This window comes from Notolepis coatsorum (assembly GCF_963971535.1).
Source record: "Notolepis coatsorum genome assembly, chromosome: 2".
Taxonomy (NCBI): Eukaryota; Metazoa; Chordata; class Actinopteri; order Aulopiformes; family Paralepididae; genus Notolepis; species Notolepis coatsorum.
This window is the reverse complement of record NC_140166.1, coordinates 205,422,263-205,444,583: the sequence shown is the minus strand read 5'-3', so window position 1 is coordinate 205,444,583 and position 22,321 is coordinate 205,422,263. Positions and strand designations below refer to the sequence as shown.

The 22,321-nt window shown below is 43.9% G+C and overlaps 1 protein-coding gene across 1 annotated transcript in view; it reads left to right on the top strand.

Moving 5' to 3' along the window:
* Positions 1-20,229, top strand: part of psmd1 (proteasome 26S subunit, non-ATPase 1) — a 122,200-nt gene extending 101,971 nt beyond the window's left edge. Inside the window, exons 21-25 of the mRNA XM_084307803.1 lie at positions 1,293-1,385; positions 2,049-2,135; positions 7,705-8,022; positions 12,691-12,856; positions 19,995-20,229. Coding sequence (XP_084163929.1) covers positions 1,293-1,385; positions 2,049-2,135; positions 7,705-8,022; positions 12,691-12,837 — 645 coding nt within the window. The 3' untranslated portion in view covers positions 12,838-12,856; positions 19,995-20,229. The remainder of the gene's footprint in view (positions 1-1,292; positions 1,386-2,048; positions 2,136-7,704; positions 8,023-12,690; positions 12,857-19,994) is intronic.
* The last annotated feature ends 2,092 nt before the right edge of the window (positions 20,230-22,321 follow it).

The following is a 22,321-nucleotide window of genomic DNA, read 5'->3' as shown; positions in this document are numbered from 1 at the left end:
GTTTCCCCCGGTCCACGAGCAAGGCGCTTGTAAACATGGTCAGGTCACCATGGCTAGTGGGACGGGATGCGCAATATATCGGCCACTCATGTCAGTATCTGCTGATATAGATGTTTTTATTTTATTTTATGGGCATCAGTCCGATGAGCTATGTTTTAAATTAAAGAGAAAAGATTAGCTCCCTTGTTTTCTAATGTTACTCAGCTGTCAGAGTTGTAGCCTTCCTGCTGACCTTGCTGAACTTGTAAGTCACTTTGGATAAAAGCGTCGGCTACATCATTATAAATGCACTACTTCTTCTACCTCATTTTAGCATTTTGTACATTTTAGTTTTGTATATTGTATATTTTGTATAGTGTTTTGTCATTATTATTTTACTTCTTTACTGTATGAAGCACAATCTCAGGAGGCTCGTACAGAACCAATCATTTCACTATAATCATTTCACTTATCTGCCAAATAAAACAGAACTTGTACTTGAATTTGGCTAGCATCGCCTTGAATGACCTATAAATTGAGAAGTAATGCAACCTGCGCTCATATCGGCCAATCCACTTAATAAAGTATTCTGCGCTCATATCAATCCACTTAATATAGTATTCTGTGCTCATATCAATCCACTTAATATAGTATTCTGCGCTCAATCCGCTCATATAAATCCACTTAATATAGTATTCTGCGCTCATATCAATCCACTTAATAAAGTATTCTGCGCTCATATCAATCCACTTAATATAGTATTCTGCGCTCATATCAATCCACTTAATATACGGTAGTATTCTACGCGCTCATATCAATCCACTTAATATAGTATTCTGCGCTCATATCAATCCACTTAATATAGTATTCTGCACTCATATCAATCCACTTAATATAGTATTCTGTGCTCATATCAATCCACTTAATATAGTATTCTGCGCTCATATCAATCCACTTAATATAGTATTCTGCGCTCATATCAATCCACTTAATATAGTATTCTGCGCTCATATCAATCCACTTAATATAGTATTCTGCGCTCATATCAATCCACTTAATATAGTATTCTGCGCTCATATCAATCCACTTAATATAGTATTCTGTGCTCATATCAATCCACTTAATATAGTATTCTGCGCTCATATCAATCCACTTAATAAAGTATTCTGCGCTCATATCAATCCACTTAATAAAGTATTCTGCGCTCATATCAATCCACTTAATAAAGTATTCTGCGCTCATATCGGCTGCACCTCCGATGTCTGTAATGTTTGGGTAGACTTGACCCAGTTCTCTCTTGTCTCCCTGTGCAGATGCCCAAGGTGCAGTATCGCTCCAGCTGTAAGCCCTCCACCTTCGCCTACCCGCCAGCGCTGGAGGTTCCCAAGGAGAAGGAGAAGGAGAAGGTGAGAGACTCGACACCACAGTAACGGCAGCCGGCCAAAAAGAGCCCCGCTCTCTGAAATTATCTCAGAGAGGAGGTGGTCTCCTTTTTTAAATTCGTTTGGGAACATTTCTGAACACCCTCTCCGAGGTTCTCATCCCTGGTGTTTGTTGTCTCAACATCCCGCCCAATTTTCTCACTTGTATTTAATTTCCCCCCAATCTTAGATGCACTGCAAGTATGTAATAATAAAAATTATTATGCGGCGCGGTATTTTGCGGTCCACTAGTTTGTATATTTTAACGGATGTTTTTAAGCATAGCCTTGAGCGCCTGAAGTATTGTTTTACATTATGGAAACTTGACTTTCGATTCTCTCTCTCTCCTCTTTTCTCGCTCTCCTCTCGCTCCTCTCTTTCTTCTCTCTCTCTTCTCACTGTTCTCTCTCCTCACTCTTCTCGCTCCTCTCTCTCTTCTCGCTCCTCTCTTTCTTCCGTCTCCTCTCTCTTCTCGCTCCTCTCTCTTCTCCTCTCCTCATTCTTCTCTTCTCTCTCTTCTCTCCTCTCTTCCTGCTCCTCTATCGCTTCTCTTTCTTCTCTTCTCTCTCTTCTTGCTTCTCTCTCTTCACTCTTCTCTCTCTCTTCTCGCTCCTATCTCTCTTTCTCTCTATCCCTCTCGTGCGCCAGGTATCCACCGCCGTTCTCTCCATCACAGCCAAGGCCAAGAAGAAGGAGAGGGAAAAGAAAGAGAAGGAGGAGGAGAAGATGGAAGTGGTGAGTGGTGGCGCCGCAACGCCCCGTCCTCCCGCCTGAAGTCCGTCTCTCCGTCGTCTCGTCTTGTTTGTGTTTTTATTGATTTGACATCACTGAAAGTGTTGTGGGTTTTCGTGGTCGCGTCGTTCTGTAGTGCAGCTTTCCGAGAGCGGGGGAACCCCTCGCCGGCCTCTCCCACAACACAAACAGAGTCCGTCTCTAGTGAGAATCCTCCACAGAGGAATGGCTGTGTGTAATGAGATGTGAAGTGCTAATGGTTCACAGACTTGGGGCAACATTTTGCGAGCGGCCTCAAGGCTCTAGATCCAGCCTTGAGGCTTTTACAGAGCTTTAAACGAAGAGCTCACTTTCACAAGACACTCTTCCTCACCTTTTGGACTCCGTTTATATAGCAGCTTTTATCCAAAGCGCTTTACAACTTATGCCTCACATTGACCCATTCACACAGCGACAGCGACCATGCAATAATCGAACCATGAACCTTCTTATTACCAGACGACCGCTCTACCTCCTGAGCCACTGTCGCCCCTACTGCTCATACCTTGTGTCTGTTTTATATATAAATTATGATTGATAGTATTGATAAGAGGAAAAAAATTGTGAACTAGCCATTTAAAGTCTGGCAGCATGGCTACATGAGTAGAGCTCCGGACTGATCACCGGTTCGAGCCCCGGTCAAGGCCGTTGTCGGAAAGTGGTGTTGTTGTCCAGCAGGCAGCACTCTGACCTCTGGACTTGGCAGTAACAATGCCCCTGTTACGGTGATAGGGACACCGTACATCTGCGAGTGCCGTCCTTTGGATGAGACGTTAAACCGAGGTCCTGACTGAATTCGGTCATTAACCCTTTGAGTCCCAGCAACGACATATCTCGTTTTATCACCCCCCCCGGTGAGTGCCGACGACGACAAATGTCGTTTAATTTTTTTATTAGCGTTCTGAATTTCATCAATCGAGTCTCCCGTTGGTACAGCAACCATTCCAGGAGCTCAGATGGGTGACCTGTAGGATCTGTAGATCTGTAGAGGTGGAGCCAACTGGCTCCATTGTGTTGCGAGCCGTCTGATCAAGAGGGATCTGATCGCGAGACGGAAAGCGGCGTGGAATATATATTTACAGCAGCCAATAATCAATCAATAAGCGTGATCAATATTTGGAATGGCGATCAGGAATTGGAATAATCTTTTTGGAGAACATCTGATCTAAGGTAAGGAGTCTGTTACCAGTCTTGGGGTAATCGGAGCTGTATTCACTGAGATAACAGCGTGTCCCCTATGTGTGTGTGTGGCTGTGTGATCTTGAGGAAACAAGAGAATAGATTTCTCAACTCGCGTCTATAGCGTGCATAAGTACACATATACTATAGATAATCTAGCGTTTATTTGAAAACGATTCATAAATAGGCCGACAAATGACAACGTGTCTAGTGTATTCGAGAATATTCCAATAAATGCCGTTAATGGGGGAATGTTTAAATTTTCCAAAAAAAAATTAGGATATGAACCGATTAAAAAAAACAATCCGCTTCGACAATGTTGACTGCAAACAAGTCATTGATAAGCGACAGGCAGATTAGACACATAGCCATAATTTAAAACATATATTAGGCGTTTTTAACGCTAACATTGAAGTGGGTGGTGGCATTCAACAGGGTGAATGAACGTTAATCAAAGGCACTGAAAGTGTTAAAGAACCCGGGCGCCTATGCAAAGAGTAGGGGGTTCCCCGACATTCCTGGCCAAATTCCTAATCTGACGTCAAGTAGTTGTTAGCACACTGCTAACAACAAGACTAGTAGGTACAGAGGAGTAGTAGCAGTTGGCATGTTGCTAACAACAAAGCTAGTAGCTACAGAGGGGTTGTGTACTGAGAATGAGAGGCCAGCTGCGTTTGAGAGCAAAACAAGGGCGGTGGACAAGTAATGTAATGGATTTATGCCGTAACGCCAGTAACACTGCCTGCTGTGGCAACCCTAATTAGAAGTATGTCAAACATAGTTGATGCTATAGCCATTATTTCATGACAACATTGTAACGATATTCTGCTGTAGCTGGTCACGCTTTGTAGTAGGTCATTGGTTCTCAACCTTTTTCATGTCAAGTATCCTCAAATTGATGCACATAATGCAGCAGATTATGTCTCTGGGATCCCCATCTGAGCAGAGTCTTGTAGATTGATATTGTATCCCAACATCATGTGTATACAGTAGGGCCCAAATGGCATTTTTTATGATTCAGATATTCGCCTGGTTTTCCCGAATGAAGCTCAGAACGTTCGTTCTCCCAAAAAACATGTTAAAAAATGAGGAATACCAGTGAGGTAAAATGTTGTGTCGTAATGTAATCACAGCGGGTCCTCCGTTCTGTCTCCGCTGTAGCAGCTTCCTCTCATGGAACGTTCTGGACGTACCCAGTGTTTGGGTCCAAGTAACACAAGTTAGCCACAACCTAAGTGTGTCTGTCCGTATCAATAGTCTATGAACGCTACGCAAAGTAGACGACATGTTGTTGGCACACTTTGGAAATGTACAAACACAAACCTGTGTTGAATCCAGCCGCATCGCAAGGTAAACACACACACACACGCCTCACAGGATCGCAGAGCGACACTTCTGTTTGAGCTAGATTTCTGTCTTCAGTGGTAGAAAACGTGTACCTTTCATGGACATATGTTACTTGGTAACCAAATAAAAATAAGAGGGAATTATTTTCACAGGTCATTATGACCGGAGAGATTTAAATATGTCGGGACAGATTTTCCTGGTGTGAGTCAATGATCACACCACACCGACTTGGAACACATCGCTGGTCTATTAAGAATATAAACCATGTGAACAGAGCAGACATTGAGTAAGTCTACATCCTGGTGTCTACTGCACTAGAGCACATTGAGCCATAAACACACACAGAGGTGGCTCATAATAAACAAATAGGACAGTTATTTTGGCAAATTATCTACACTGTAATAATAATAATGAAAAGAAATGTAATCCTGAATTGAGCTCTAAATGCCAATATATGAAATGTGAAACCATTGGAATGTTGGGGGCCAGCCCTACTTATACGGCAGTTGAGGAGATGCTCAAAAAGAAAAGAAAAACCCATGATCAGAATAGTCACTCTGAATCAAATAGTGAAATGAAAACGATTCCATATTTTTCTCAACCTGACCTGCCGGATCGTTTGTTGGGAAGTCGTTCTTTGAAACTGTTTGGAATAGGGATGGCACTTAGGGAACATTGCATAGTATTGTAGCCGCCAGTAGTTCCTAAAAGGACGCTGGTCCGTACACCACGTGGCCCCCGGCCCCCGCCTTGAGAAGCAGTGGCCCCCGCCTTGAGAAGCAGTGTAGTGGTTGGTCTGAACACGCTCTCCCTGGTGGAACTTCACTGGCCTCTCTGCCCGACGAGAACCACTGAAGCGTGAAGCTCGCAGCTCGACCAAACGCCCATGCGTGTATACAGTCCACCGACAGCCCCTGTCAGCCCAGGGCCAGTATAGCTTTCACTGGGGTGTTGTTGGGGCATTAGCGGCGTGTTTGATTAGCTCCAGCATGCTAGATTTCACCCCTGCGCTGAGAGACGGGCCTAGAGGTCTCCAGCCAGCTCTGATCTCTCTCGCCCTTTGATTTATTTGGCTCCAGTCAGTGGTCGCAGAAGACTGAAGGGGGGGGGGGGGGGGGGGGGGGGGGGGGGGGGGGCACAGAGTTCAGAGAGTTCAGATTGGGTTTAACCAAAAGGCATTGATTTGCTTCCACGCCGTTATCGCTAGGGGTGGCGTATCAATACATTAGAGCACTGTTGACACCTTTCCTCATGACATTGTATTGTGACGACCAGAATCACAATACTATTTAAAGGCTTTTAGAATCAGAAAAATCTTTATTGCCAAGTAAGCTTGCACATGCACATACAAGGAATTTGTCTTGGTCATTTGGTGCATCAACATTAACAAGACAATATCAACACTTACGACGCAAGTAGGTTTTAAATTAAAGTAGAATAAAATAGAATGGAATATGTAAACTAAATTAGAGTGAAAAGGTGGTTGATTGCTTGAAAGTCTGTAATTTTCCAAATTTGTTCTTTTATTCACATGTAATTGATTTATATAGTATAGCCTAATTGATTTATATATTTTATTTCCATGAGGACACCATCACTTGCTCAATTTCCCCCTCTTTGGTCAAACACATGTTACCATTTCATGACCCAAGAATCGAGCAGACAGCCACACTGACCAGAGTTGTTATGGCATATTGCAGCGTCATGCTTGTCCTGCTGTCAGCCAGGCGTCCCGGAAGAGTGCACGGCCTGGCGCCGGGCGGCTCCACGCACACTGGTAGGGACAGGGGTCTGGGAGGAGAGGGACGGGGGTCTGGGAGGAGAGGGACAGGGGTCTGGGAGGAGAGGGACGGGGGTCTGGGAGGAGAGGGACGGGGGTCTGGGAGGAGAGGGACGGGTGTCTGGGAGGAGAGGGACGGGGGTCTGGGAGGAGAGGGACGGTGGTCTGGGAGGAGAGGGACAGGTGTCTGGGAGGAGAGGGACAGGGGTCTGGGAGGAGAGGGACGGGTGTCTGGGAGGAGAGGGACGGGGGTCTGGGAGGAGAGGGACAGGGGTCTGGGAGGAGAGGGACGGGGGTCTGGGAGGAGAGGGACGGTGGTCTGGGAGGGTGGTCTGGGAGGAGAGGGACGGGGGTCTGGGAGGAGAGGGACGGTGGTCTGGGAGGGTGGTCTGGGAGGAGAGGGACGCGGGTCTGGGAGGGTGGTCTGGGAGGAGAGGGACGCGGGTCTCGGAGGAGAAGAGAGGGACGGGGGTCTGGGAGGAGAGGGACGGGTGTCTGGGAGGAGAGGGACAGGTCTGGGAGGAGAGGGACGGGGGTCTGGGAGGAGAGGGACGGGGGTCTGGGAGGAGAGGGACGGGGGTCTGGGAGGAGAGGGACAGGGGTCTGGGAGGAGAGGAGAGGGACAGGGGTCTGGGACGAGAGACGGGGTCTGGGAGGAGAGGGACGGGTCTGGGACGAGAGACAGGGGTCTTGGAGGAGAGAGACGGGGGTCTGGGAGACAGACGGGGGTCTGGGGGAGAGACGGGGGTCTGGGACAGGGGTCTGGGAGAGAGACGGGGGTCTGGGAGAGAGGGACGGGCCTGGATGGCCCCGACAGGCTTGTTTGAAGAAGATGATGTAGTTGGCTGATGTTGCATCTCTTTTACAGCTGGCTCCGTCCAGAGCTTCTGTCCCTCCTGTGTGATGTTTATCCCTCTCTTGTGGTTCTAACCTCTGAGAAGTCCCTGCAGGGAGTTGCGTCTTTTGTGAACTCCTTTTCTTAAAACAACCCAACAAATCACCCGCCGCCAAGGACACTGGAGCGGAGACGCATCACAAGCGACACGGAACAAACACGTGTTTATTAGTGTAGTGTCAGACAATCTAGATTTTACAATGAAATATACCCTTTTTTATGGTATCTGGGCTGAAGCCAGTCATTGCCGTATATGATACACAACCAAAGCCATATTTCTCCACGTAAAATGAAAGTCCTCATCATAGCCTCTCTCTTGTTTGTTTTCTCAGGAGGTCCAGGAGGCGGAGAAGAAGGATGACGAGAAGGAGAAGGAAAAAGAGAAGGAAAAGGAGAAAGAGAAGGAAAAGGAGAAGGAGAAGGAGAAAGAGAAGGAGAAGGAGAAAGAAAAGGAGAAGGAGAAAGAAAAGGAGAAGGAGAAGGAGAAAGAAAAGGAGAAGGAGAAAGAAAAAGAGAAGGAGAAAGAAAAGGAGAAAAAGAAGGAGCCAGAGCCCAACTTCCAGCTGCTGGAGAACCCGGCCAGGGTGATGCCCGCCCAGCTCAAAGTGCTCAACATGCCGGAGACCTGCCGCTACCAGCCCTTCAAACCGGTACGCAGCGCCTCCTGTCTGTGGGGAGGGGAATGATTAATCACATCACCTCTGTGGTGGGAAGGGGAATGATTAATCACATCACCTGTGTGTGGTGGGGAGGGGAATGATTAATCACATCACCTCTGTGATGGGATGGGAATGATTAATCACATCTGTCTGTGGTGGGGAGGGGAATGATTAATCACATCACCTGTGTCTGTGGTGGGGAGGGGAATGATTAATCACATCACCTCTGTCTGTGGTGGGGAGGGGAATGATTAATCACATCACCTCTGTGGTGGGGAGGGGAATGATTAATCACATCACCTCTGTCTGTGGTGGGGAGGGGAATGATTAATCACATCACCTGTGTCTGTGGTGGGGAGGGGAATGATTAATCACATCACCTCTGTCTGTGGTGGGGAGGGGAATGATTAATCACATCACCTGTGTCTGTGGTGGGGAGGGGAATGATTAATCACATCACCTGTGTCTGTGGTGGGGAGGGGAATGACGATGACACAACTGGTTGGTTGATCACATCACCTCTGTGATGATTAAACAACCGGTTGATTGATCGCCGGATGACGTGTTAGGCCCCGTTTAGACGAGCGTTTTGTGAACAGAAACCGCAAAAGTCATCTTGCGGTTTCACTTTTAATTTTACGTTTAGACGAGCGTTTTGGGATGGAATTCTGCGTGCAGACGACGCTGTAACGACTCGAGACGACGGAGCCCCACTGTCACACGATTGGCGCATATGTCACATGACGTGCTGTGAAGACCCGCCCTACTCTGCCTCTGATTCGCAGACTGTGGATGGGGAATGTGATTGCACCAAAGCAGAGTCACTCACAGACAGTGGGTCCACTCACGCCGCGGGACAGATTCTTGTGTATTTAACCCTTTCACTGCCACACGACAGCCGGTTGTGTGATAGTAAAGGGTTAACCTTCTGTCGTGTGGCAGTGAAAGGGTTAAAAGTGCTGCCAATGTAGCCTTCAGGTGATCTCCGTTGATATAAGTCAGACATACTTGCTTTGTTTACGTCTCGGCTACTGGCGTATACCTGCTACCTGTGACGTAAGCAGTACGCGCGACCAGAGCCGTGACAACCCTTTCGTCATCGTTTTATCAGATTTATACGTTTTAACAGTTTAGACGAGAGCGCAAAGCTTTTGCGTTTCTAGGAATTCCACCCTGGAAGGTAGTCTCACTTTTTTGCGGTTTCACCCCGTAAAAACGCCGTTTCCGTATAAACGAAAGGCACATCCGAAAAAATATTTTTGCGGATTCACCTGCTAGCGTTTCCGTCTAAACGGGGCCTTAGTCGACAATAGTAATACTAGTCTGTTTATATGAATTTAATTGTTCCACAGCTGCCAGAAGAAAGCACTTACATTTGTTGCTCATTCATAAATAATGATACATGAGTATTTTATATAGATTTAAAGGTATTTCACTTTGTTTAGGGAAATCCACAGTATAATAAGTTACACTATAGCTATAGTTGTGTATCACATATTCTTCCAGAATGCATGCGAAGACACACACACACACACACACACACACACGTCATTGGGGCTGACATGGAACATATTTGAGTGGAGGCGTGTACACATGCCCTGGTGCTTCACATTGATTGGTCTATACGAGCCTCCTCGAAATCGAACAAGCTGACTGCCTGTCAATCAAAGGAGGTCGAACTCGTTACAATTTTGCCAAAACTGAAAGTGAAACTGAACGGTTTCGGGGGAGGGGGATTTGCAACATTGCATGAGGTGGAATTAGTGTACAAAACATATTTACTATACATGTAATCCTTAGAATTATTGTGTCAACATGAATCAAAACGGAATCATTTGAGGCACCGTGAACCCAACATAAGCCTTCTCTGAATGTTTGTAAACAGAATTGCGGCCTCTGCCGTTGTAAACAACCACAGTGAAACGTCAACTTTTCAGGCAGATTTCTAGCTTCAAACCACAGACCAAATCTTCCTCTGACAGTTTGTTTATTCGGTTATGAACATGGACCATATAATATTTTTTCCAAATGTCTCTCCCAAAGCTGCATAGTGCACCTTTAACACGGATGCAATATAAACATTACTAGAGCAAATAATTGATTCAGCTTGTAGACTAGAGAACAACCATAGAATACTTTCTATTTTGGCGAAAATCTTTATATAAACAAAACCAAGCTGTTCACAAGAAAACTCTTGGATACCTTTTTAATTTCATAATTACTCCACACAAAATGTACAATTAATCTCATACATCTGCCTCTCAGTTTAGAATTGAATGGAGAGGCTCCAACATGTCCAACACCTGAAAAAAGTATCATATAATAAAAAATTATTAAAATAAATTGTATACGATTGGTGGACATTTTGTGGCTTAGATTCTTTATATGGATGATTCATGTGTAGCCTGTATGGAAAGAGAAGGAAATGAGGATTATACAGATATATATTTGACCAATAAACGTAATGTATTTATTTAATAAACCCATAGGAAGAGGTCAAGTGTCTGGAATATGGTCTATGGTACACAATTGTCAACTGTCAATTACACCCCTCATCCCCCCTCCCTCCCTACTTCAGCTAGTCGGTCAATAACTTGAGACTAATGGTCAGTGAAATGAGTAGCGAGTCCCCTCCCTGCTATACGAGTGTGTGACTGATGTGGGTTTCTGGGGAGCCGCCCAACAGTTTTAACTGTCCATCAGAAAGCCACCTTTTCCCGCTATTAAATCTAATGTTTCCGCTCACGATCCTGACTCTGGGGTTGACTTTGGCCTCCGCAGGTCCACGTCCCCCTCGCCTATCGGCACCGACTCATTCCGTTGTTCCCGGACAATAAACCGGCAGACTCCGGTTTATGCTGTAAATGTTGCCGATTTTCCACAGTGAATAGTAGGGGGATGTCATCACCCAATGCAGGCTAGAGTAGGGTTTAAAGCTACTGATGAGTAGAGTTTAAAGTATAACATCTTAGGTGTGTCTTTAACTTTTCTTTTCTTAATGGGGGTTTGCTTTCCTTTTTGAGGTTCATTGTTGTCTGATTAATTAGTGGGAGGTTCTCCAACTTCCTCTTGAAACCTATTGAATTTAACTTCCTCTGTAGAGGCTTGTCAACGCCAGGAGGATTAATCCAAGGTCCTTGTTGTTAATAAGCACACTACCATTATTTCATGATTAATAAGGACTTCCTGTTTTGCCTGTCATTCATTAATCATCAGAACAGACTGACTCCCTAAACTGATAGCATCTTATCCCCCCGGTGGCTGTTTGTCAGGGGTGTAAAAAGTACCCAGAAATTATACTTAAGTGAAAGTATGGGTACCGTCTCAAAATCTTACTCAAGTAAAAGTCAGAGTATCTGGCTAAAAACACACTTGAGTAAAAGTTAGAAAGTTTCTACTTTTAAATGTACTTAAGTACTAAAAAGTCAAAGTTAAAACTTTTTTTCTGACTGTATTCTTCTGATAGCAGGTGTTTAATCAAAGATCCCCGCTTTCTAGTCTTGCACAAGGACCAATCAGCATGGGTATGGGCGGGTTAATTTTCCATTGATGGGGATTTGATTGGCTGTTTTTAAATAAAGTGCGGCCGCAGGATTAATAACGTTAACGTTAGTTTGGCCAGAGAAACAAATATACTAATTAAAATTGTTAGACCTGCGAGATTTGTACTTTGTAGGTCTGCATTTTAAATGTAACAAGTAAAAAGTATTTTCTCTCTGAAATGTAATTGAGTAAAGTATACTTTTATCATCTCATAAATCAGGAAATGCTGTCTACAGTCATAAGAAATCTATTTTCGCCAGGTGTTTTGGTATAAATGTACTATAAATCAGGCTATGAATGATATATCAACAAACCCCTCTGAACAAAGATGCAGGGTATATATAGGAAGAAATGTGGAAAGTATGGTGTGTGTGTGTGTGTAGGTGCTAGGGAAATGGTACATGTCATCTCTTGCGTGTAAGAAAAACGCATAAAAACTCATTTTTGGGAAAACGCCCTCAAAGTTCTGTATTGTAAAATGCCATACTTTCTTTTTTGAAACCGCTATTTACAAACACAACACCCAATCAAACTATTAGTAATAGACAACCTAAACACATCCCTGATAACTGAATAACATAATAATAATGATGTTATTGAACTGAACAGAACTACCGGTACACACAGGCTACAAACAAACGGTGTAGTAACAAACTAAACACAACCGATTACTGCACTGAAACACTGTATTGACTGTCACTGAATAGAACCACTTTCTCTCTCTGCATCTCTCACTCACACACAGACACACACAACACACCTACTGTACACACACACGCCAAATTAAAACTCAAGTGTACTGTTCATTGTATGAAGGACATAACAGTACCCCCTAATAGGCTAAACAAATATTTGAATAGATATCACTATGAAACTTTCCCAGTTTGTTATGTACATATAAACTAAGAAAAAATATATTGCAAGTTTTCTGAATTTTATGTTTATATATGCAAATGAGGCACTTCCCATTAACACTTTCTCTGCCACGCTTATATCCATCAATGTTTGATCACTGCCACCACTCTTAAGTCTATGGAGATGTTTACCTTCTTTGCAGGGCTATAACTTTTTAAATTGTATTGCTAAATTGACATTACTATGGCCCACTACCACCAGCTGCACACGGGCGGCATCATCATCATGAGAGACACCAGTGAGGAAGAGGAGGAGCTAGTAGAGGCAGTCTCCGCCCACGGCCCCAAGATCGAGGAGGAAGAGCAGGAGCCCGAGCCCCCAGAGCCCTTTGAGTATGTTGACGAGTAGAGAGGCTTCCACGGCTGAGGTGAGTCAACACACGGCAGTACTGTATGCCAGGTGAATCTGAGGTTTTAAGTTTTATTTCCAGACTTTTTCTGAAATGTTTTAACATTTTAAGATGAGATATTCCTTTATTGATCCCCTTGAGGAAATGTAGGCGTCATAGCAGCATGGGGGAGGGGAGGTACAGGTAGCCTATAGCTTATTCCCAGCGGAAGAGTGCTGCCGAGTGCTTCCGCGTTTTCCCTGATTGGCTGCGACACGCCCCGCGGCAGCCGCAGAGCGGAGCGGCAGAGCTTGCGGCATTATGTAGCCGTAATCCCAGATGTTTTTCATTCTACGCTTAGCTCAACTGGCAGCGCTGCGGTCCTGCGGTCCGTTGGTGACAAGTTCGAATCCCTTTTTTTTTTTTTTTTTTTTTTTTTATAAACGTGCATTTTTTCGCCGGTTAAGTTTAGGCATGTTAACTTAAGGTTAAGGTTAGACATTGTTTTGGAGTTGGTTAAGGTTAGAAGGGTTAAGTTTAGGCGCTGTTAAGGAGCTGGTTATGGTTAGAGTTTGTCTTAGAGAATGGCAATATTCTTTCGGAGTTGGTTATGGTTAAGGTTAGGCATGGTTAAGGTTAAGGTTAGGCATTGTTTCGGAGTTGGTTAAGGTTAGAAGGGTTAAGTTTAGGCGCTGTTAAGGAGCTGGTTATGGTTAGAGTTTGTCTTAGAGAATGGCAATAGACAGCCTATTTCCGCGCTGCAGCGCGAGGCAATAGACAGCCTATTTCCGCGCTGCAGCTCTCTTGCGCTGCCGTGGTCACATGGGCGTCATGGCCAATCAGAGAAAACGCGGAAGCAGGGGAGGAAACTAACTTTTTGGCTTACCAGCCAACTGGCGAGTATCTGATTTTTTTTACCAGCCAAACAGATTTTTTACCAGACAAAAAAAATCGCTAATTGTGATAATTACTTCTTTGTATGTCAAGCCGCGTCAATGTTGTGTATGCATCTGGGTAGGCACACTGTGCCTTTAAGACAGCACGGTGGTCTTACGACAGTGCTGTGAAGTACCGTCAAGTGTTGTGGTAACGTCAGTTGGGTTGGTGTGCTGTTGTGCACAGTGCACTGGTTGAGCTAGCCCCTTTCGTGACTGCGATGTGCAAGCCAGGGGCTTTTGAGCATGAAATAAAATGTCTAACCTTACGTCGTAGTCCGGTGCTTTTTTGGAAACATTATAGTCATAACAGATACACCTAGCTGGCTGCTTTGAGCACACGGGGCTAACGTTAGCTAGCAAGCAGCTATAGCTAAAACGCTAACTAGAAGCTAACCACTGTATACAGTTCCAGTGTCCTTAGTAACTTATACTCGAGGGTTGTACTAGGGTTGGATGCAGTTCCCCGTTGGTCAGTCTGTCTGTTTTGTTTCCATCTTCTGCTGTGTTTAACGTTATCTGTTTGCGAGTGCTCCTGATGGCTAGCCTAGTACCGCGGGACTTTTATTATTATATGTCCGCGGGTTGGCCAGTACTGCGCAAACGTTTATTAAACATTATATGTCCGCGGGTGGTCTTGTGCAGTGCTCTCGTGGCACTGTCAACTAAAGCGAACACTCAGAAGACGCGCACCGTTTGCCAGTGCAGTGATTGCAGAATGTTTTATTTTTTTGTATACTCGCCAGCAGGGGAGGAAACTAACTTTTTGGCTTACCAGCCAACTGGCGGGTATCTGATTTTTTTTACCAGCCAAACGTAAAAAATACTAGCATTTGGCCAGTAAAGTGTCCTAATTTCCTCCCCTGCGCGGAAGCACGGGACGCACTCTTCCGCTGGGAATAAGCTACACGCGGACAGGTATGGGCAGGGTAATTGTAGAAGACATAAATATAGTCAGTACAATTTTATAGTACAGATAAAAATAAGCAATATAATTTTTAGGGATGCACCGAAAATTCGGCTACCGAAAATGATCGGCCGAAAATGGTTAAAAAGGCTCTTTCGGCTTTCGGCCGAAAGGGTTTTAGCACCGAAAATATATGACCGAAAGTCAAATAACGTGTTGTTGTGATGACGTCATCAAAACGCGACTACAGACATACCGGTAGCATCATAGATATCTATGGTAGCATGCGCAACATGTAACGTGAGCAGCTTGGCAGCTCTTCCTGCATTCTACAGCCTGTGATAACTAACTCCTCTTGGGAGTAGGGATGCCCCCCGAAACCCGGTTCTAAACTAAATTAGAAAAAACCGGAGTATTGATCAGCTCCGACGTTAACGGTACTGCTATCGGTAGTCTAGGAGCGGATTAGCTACGGAGCTAACAGTGTACCATCCACCTGCGACGCAACGGTGGCAGCAACAGTGGACACTGAGTAATGTTAACGTTATGACGAGTTCATACTACACTACACGTATGAACTCGACATAACGTTAACGTTACTCCGTTTAAATTAAGTGTTTAATTAGCAGCAATCCGTTGTTGAAAATGTATCGTTAAACCGAAAATGGAAATGCGAGGACAGGAAGTCGTCATCAATCGTTGTAGTCTTTTAGTCTTAACAGTCTGGAATTAATGTATGCATTCAAAAGTGCTGAATAAATGTTTTATGGGCCCATAATAGTGATTATTAATATTATTTAAGTTAAGTTTAGCCATAATCATGTCTTTTGCCATAATCAGGTGGCTTAAAAAAAAAAAAAAAATATATATATATTTATATTAATCATTTTCGGCCATTCGGTTTTTGGCCAACTGTTTCCTATTTTCGGTATCGGTTTCGGCCAAGAATTTCCCATTCGGTGCATCCCTAATAATTTTACTCTGAATATAAGAATATGAGCAAGTAAACAGTGCAGTAAAGGTCTGTGTGCCATATCGGTTATATGTGACCAAGTCCAGCGTTTGTGCCGACATGTCTCCATTTTCATTTTCCAGATTTTTCCAGATTGTGAAAGTACATAATGTCATACTTTGAAATCGGAGAATGTTTTGAATATCATATATTCATTTAAATCTTGTAAAGCAGTCTGTTGTCTAGAACAGTGGTTCTCAACTGGTCTAGCCTCGGGACCCAACATTTTCCTTAGTCATTAAGTCGCGACCCAAAATTTTGAACCACTATGATTTATGTAAAAAAAAAAATGTGCAGTAATACGCAATCTTTCAAAACATGAAATAAACACAAAAAAGTGCAACAAAAGTGCAACTATTGCTAAAAACCCAATGAAATAAAAGAATAATAAATAATATATGCTTCTTAGCAGATTTCTTAGCTTAACATAACAGACCTAAATTTGGGGGAACTAATGGGATAACTGAGTTTGCAACAAAAGTGCAACTAGGGCTAAAACCCAATGAAATAAAATAATAATAAATAATATGCTTCTTAGCAGACTTCTTAGCTTATCATAACAGACCTACGTTTGGGGGAACTAATGGTAAATGGCTGCTTTTTTATATAGCGCTTTTATCCAAAGCGCTTTACAATTTGTTACTCACATTTTACCCATTCACACACCGATGGCGGAGGCAACCATGCAAGGTGCCAACTTGCTCATCGGGAGCAATTAGGGGTTAAGTGCCTTGCTCAAGGACACATCGACACGCTGCCTGGGAGGAGCAGGAATCGAACCGGGAACCTCCGGATTGCCAGACGACTGCTCTACCTCCTGAGCCACTGTCGCCCCTAATGGGATAACTGGGGTTGCAACAAAAGTGCAACTAGGGCTAAAAACCCAATGAAATTAAATAATAATAATAAATAATTATGCTTCTTAGCAGACTTCTTAGCTTAACATAACAGACCTAAGTTTGGGGGAACTAATGGGATAACTGGGATTGCAATAAAAGTGCAACTAGGGCTAAAAACCCAATGAAATAAAATAATAATAAATAATATGCTTCTTAGCAGATTTCTTAGCTTAACATAACAGACCTACGTTTGGGGGAACTAATGGGATAACTGGGGTTGCAACTAAGGGCTAAAAACACAATGAAATAAAATAATAATAATAATAATAAATAATATATCCTTCTTAGCAGACTTCTTAGCTTAACATGCAGGGAACTAATGGGATAACTGGGGATGATGTTTGCTCCTGACAAGAGTCTCAAAGTCTGGGGTGATGGTAGACAAAGCAACTCTGAGGTCATGCTCAATGTCCAATCTGTTCCCCCGCTTTGTCTTCAGCTGGACCAGAGCTGAGAAGCCACTTTCACAAAGATAGGTAGTGGGGAAAAAAATTACTTTTTTTTTAATTTTTTTAATTTTTTTTTCACACACATCCGCGACCCACTCAAAATGGCCCCGCGACCCACTTTTGGGTCGCGACCCACCAGTTGAGAAACACTGGTCTAGAACACTCAAGGGGAGAAAATGCCTCTCAAAGATTTTCACACTTCAGCTAGTTTGTGGGGGGGGGGGGGGGGGGGGGGGGGGGTTGGGGGGGGGGGGGGGGGGGGGGGGGGGGCGTGGACAACTACCCTCACCTGAATGCGTCCATCGTTAACGTTAATGACTCTGTGTGAATGCCTTTACCTGGCTCAGTGAATCTGAATCCCAACGCGCAGCTCTATTCAGATGCAAAAATAAACCCAGCCCCCACCTCCTCTGTGGAGAGGACAAACTGTTTCAAAACAGCCTTTTTTAAACGCAGAATTCTTACAATTAGTTATTATATCTGTACGCTGTTATACTAAATATGTTCTTCAACTCTCGAACTCTAGTTATATATAAAAATTTAAAAAAACACTTTTTTTTTCTTTTTTCTTATTGTGTCTCTGTCATTTCACCCTGGCGACTTGTAGGCATCATCACCAGACTGGGTCACATATTATGTTACAATAAATAAGGTCAATAACACTTATATACTGAATATATACTATGAGTAAGTAAAGTATACAGTATACTAGGGCTGCAACTAATGACTAATTTGGTAGTCGACTAATCTGTCGATTATTTTTTCGATTAGTCGACTAATCGAAAACCAATTATGTAATATTTCGATTTTCGGGTTTTGCCCACATATAAGCTGCACCGTTATATAAGCCGCAGGGTCGAAAAATGGGGGAAAAAGCCGCGGCTTATAGTCCGAAAAGTACGGTACCTATCTTTGTGAAAGTGGCTTCTCAGCTCTGGTCCAGCTGAAGACAGAGCAGAGGAACAGATTGGACATTGAGCATGACCTCAGAGTTGCTTGTCTACCATCACCCCAGACTTTGAGACTCTTGTCAGGACCAAACAACAACATCATAACATGATGATCCCATAGCAAATTAAAATAATGACTCATGAAACATTTGAATTTGGATCTTAAGCCACTTTAAATGAAAATGTACTTGAAGAACAATACAGCAATCACTCATAACAAGATAAATAAATTAAATAATACAAATTAAAGTGGAAGTGTACTTTAAATAACTAAAAAAATTATAATAAAAAAGAAATAACTAGCAGCATCTGCCCCCAGCACCGCGGCTGATGGGGCTGTAACTTGGTCCAGGACCTGGAGGGTGAGGTGGAAGAGCTTTAAGGGGAGAGGGGGATGAGTCAGATCAGACAGACTTCTAGGTCTTTTGTTTGCTGTGTGTGAGAGGAGTCCGTGTATGTGTGTGTGTCTTACTCTGATCGCTGTGTGAGTGAGAGGAGTGTGTGTACTGTGTAATTTGTGTGTGTGTCTTACTCTGATCGCTGTGTGAGTGAGAGGTGTGTAATTTGTGTATGTGTGTGTGTCTTACTCTGATCCGCTGTGTGTGAGTGTGAATGTGTGTGTCTTACTCTGATTGCTGTGTGAGAGAGAGGAGTGTGAATGTGTGTGTGTCTTACTCTGATCGCTGTGTGTGAGTGAGAGGAGTGTGTATGTGTGTGTGTCTTACTCTGATAGCTGTGTGTGAGTGAGAGGAGTGTGTACATGTGTCTTACTCTGATCGCTGTGTGTGAGTGAGAGGAGTGCGTGTGTAATGTATTGTGTCTAGTCTGATCATCATCTCCTGCAGGGGAACAATGTTTTTAATGTCCAAAATTTGCTATGGGATCATCATGTTATGATGTTGTCTGGAACCCTGAGAAGCCACTCTCACAAAGATAGGTAGTGCAAAAAAAAAAAAATTAAATAAATGTTTTTTTTTTTTTTTTAATGACTAATCGACGCAACAATTTCTCGTCAACGATTTTTTATAATCGTCGTCGTCGATTATGTCGACTAATCGTTGCAGCCCTACAGTATACACACACGGGTGCAGTATACATAAGGTACCCTAACTGGCATGATATACGTCATACACTAAGTGATCAGACATTAGTAGTTCTCGGTTTCTGCTACCGTTTAGTTTTCCGGCTGGGCCTGATGACCGCTGGTGCAAACCTTTAAGTTCCAATACACAACTAAGTCTTCAACTATAGAAGGATGTGGCCTGGTCAACAGTCATACTGTATCTCCCAGCTGGTATCCGCATGATCTAGTTAAAATCATATTGAACCTCCACCAAAACCTTAGAGTCCTGTGAAGAGAATAAAGGTCTGGAAGCAGTCTGGAATGCTAAGACGGAACATGTGTGTGTGGGGGCCCTGCTGCGTACAGTAGCTGCTCACTCTAGGATTTCCAGTCACCTGTCTGGTATTGTCCAACATTACCGTCTGACAGCCTCGTCACGTGACGGTAGCGAGATAAGAGGCGGCACGTCTGTACCGTCGTGAAGCCTCACCTCAGTTCACACATCACTACGCAGGGGAATGTAAACTGCCACCCCCCCCGAGGGCAGAAGACCTTACTGTACTTGCCAATGAAGCCGGGTGCTTAATTTTGCTGGCTCGCGCGGCGGTGTTTGTCTTGGATCGGCAGCACCTACTGTACCTCCCATGAAGGCGCGCATGCCGTTATGTGTGCCGAGACAGATGAGGCGTCGAGGACCAAATTAGGGGTTGTTTACATAGTTTGTCATGCCTTTTATGAGGTTGAAGTGCTTTGCGACAAATGAAACAATTGATGAGGTCACTGCGAGGCGTGTCTCGTGGCTGTGTGTTGTGTGCGGCTTGTCGCTCGGCTGCTAGTCTTGTTTTGAGCCAGCGACTGCATTTCAACGTGTAACTAACTACAATGAGGTTATTAGATTGTTTTTCCTGCTCATTCTCCCCCGTTCCTTGTTCTCTGACTCTTCTGTGCTTTCTGCTTCTCAGGTGGCGTCCCAAGGCTTCAGAAGAATTGAGATCCCAGCATGCACCTCTTTGCCCCCCTCCCCCCCATCCTTCCATCTGTCCCTCCCTCCCATCCCTCCCTCCATCCCATCCTCTTTTACACGTTCGTACCCTGTCTTGGCCCCTCCTTTGTCAGACAGGGAATGTTTTACATTCTCTTGTTAAAATGGTATACTTTTCTGTCAGTACAATAAAAAAAAATAAAGAAAAATATATATATTGGAGACTGGGACGTGTGTTTATTTGAGTTTCTATATCGCACCCTGTACATGTAGATGGTAGGGGTGTAACGATGCAACCTCACAACGATTAATTTCGATTGCGATTATTCAGGCAACGATTCAATGCATCATGAAATCTCTTCATTTGACCACGATTCGATTAATTTTCTATACACTTTCATCAGTTAATTCCCCAAAAAAATTTGAATACACAAATGTGGCTAGTGGGACTGATTCACTAAGCATGAATGGACTATAGGTCAATAAAAACACAAATTATTATGATTAGGATGATTTTGGGGAAACCCACTCCCCAACTTTGAGGCAGATCATTCGTCTAAAACATGTTGTGGTCTGTTGAGTTCCTCTGCACAGCTCTTTTAACGCTCAACGTGAAGCCGCTCTGTGAAAGGAGGCTGTTGCGCAGTGGTGTGAAGTGCTACATAGGGTTCTTCTTTTGGTTCAGTTTGGTTTTCCAAGGCCTACATGACGCCAGTAGCGGGTGAAGTAAATGGTGCATTTATATAACAGCTTTTATCCAAAGCTCTTTACGATTTTGTTCCTCACATTCACTCACAGACTTCTCATCGGGAGCTATTAGGGGTCTTGCTCAAGGACACTTCGACACATTGCCCGGGAGGAGTGGGAATCTAACTGGGAACCTTCCGATTACCAGACGACCGCTCTACCTCCTGAGCCAATGTTGCCCCCGTAGGTAGTGTTTGATATCTGACATTAGAAGCAGCTTTTATTTTCAGACCCGTCACGCCCCCCTTCTTCTCATTGACTGGGGAAAAGACGATGGTATAAGACTTGTACCCACTACCATCAAATAAAGAGCATCGATTGTAAATCTAGTGCTAACAAATGTATCAAATGTGGAGCCATTTTGACTGTTGCCAAGTGAGCAGGATAATGGGCTCTTATCTGGGTCAGTCGGAGCACATGTCTCCTGAAGGGCCTGTGTGGTGGTCCTGGCTGGAGAATTTTCCATTCTTTACTCGTGCAAGTATTTCTTACACCTCTGATGAAATATAACCATCGTTCTTCCATCAAGTCGTCTGTGTTATAGAAACCAGCTGTTGCGTTTTGAAGCTGCGTGGTCCTGATGTGTGCAGACACTTTTATCCTTATTTGAATGGAACTATCTAATCAGAAAGAAGGTATTGGTTTGGGGTGTTTCATCCATTAGCAATAGCTACACATAATGCAGGTCAACCTAAACATGCCGGCTTGTTAATGGATCAGAAACTCCTGCATCTATAATAAAATGTTGTGAGGTAGGGTGGGATCACCCCAAGTACGTTAATAATTTTTAAATGCCCTCTTTTTACCAGGATAAGAATAATGGTATTTGGTTAATGCAGTTTTGCTTGGAAGTGAATGTGTTTGTTTGACCTTTGGGAAATGGTAGTAGTTATGGGCAATAGTTTTCTCTTTTTTTTTGTATTATGTTTTTGGTCGTTGTTTATTGTTTTTACTACCGGGCAGTCCGGTAGAGAGAGAGAGAGAGAGAGAGGGGAAGAACGGGAGACAGAGCGGGGGGAAGACATTCGGCAAAGGACGCCGGGTCCGGGAATCGAACCTGGGTCGGCCGCTTTGCGATGCAGCATGTTACATGGTTTGCCGTTTTCTGCATGATATGTATCGTAATGGCTCTCGTAGGAAAGTAAAGTTTTGTACTTTTTATCCCTAAACAGGAAAACTTGTGCACCTCAATAAATGCTTGTCGGACACATTTTGTTCTCTTTCCTATCGATGAGAAATCGGATGTACATTTTGGCTGGAGGATTTGTAATCCTTTTGCATTCCCAGATACTGAGTCATGGATGTCTGTATATACATAACAACCTTTCCCACATTCTTGAATCTTTCCTCGTATTAACACTGGTTGGCTACGTCTGATTATGACCTGGATGTGAACGGAAAACACACAGGAATAAACTCAGTTGGCGGGTTGACTTTGACCGAATGACCAAAATCTGTTATCATCATCATTCAGCATCTGGTTATTTGATTCAGGACGGTCAAAGGGTTCCTATTTCAGTTCCTGTGTCGTCTTGATTTGATACATTCTAAATATAGCAA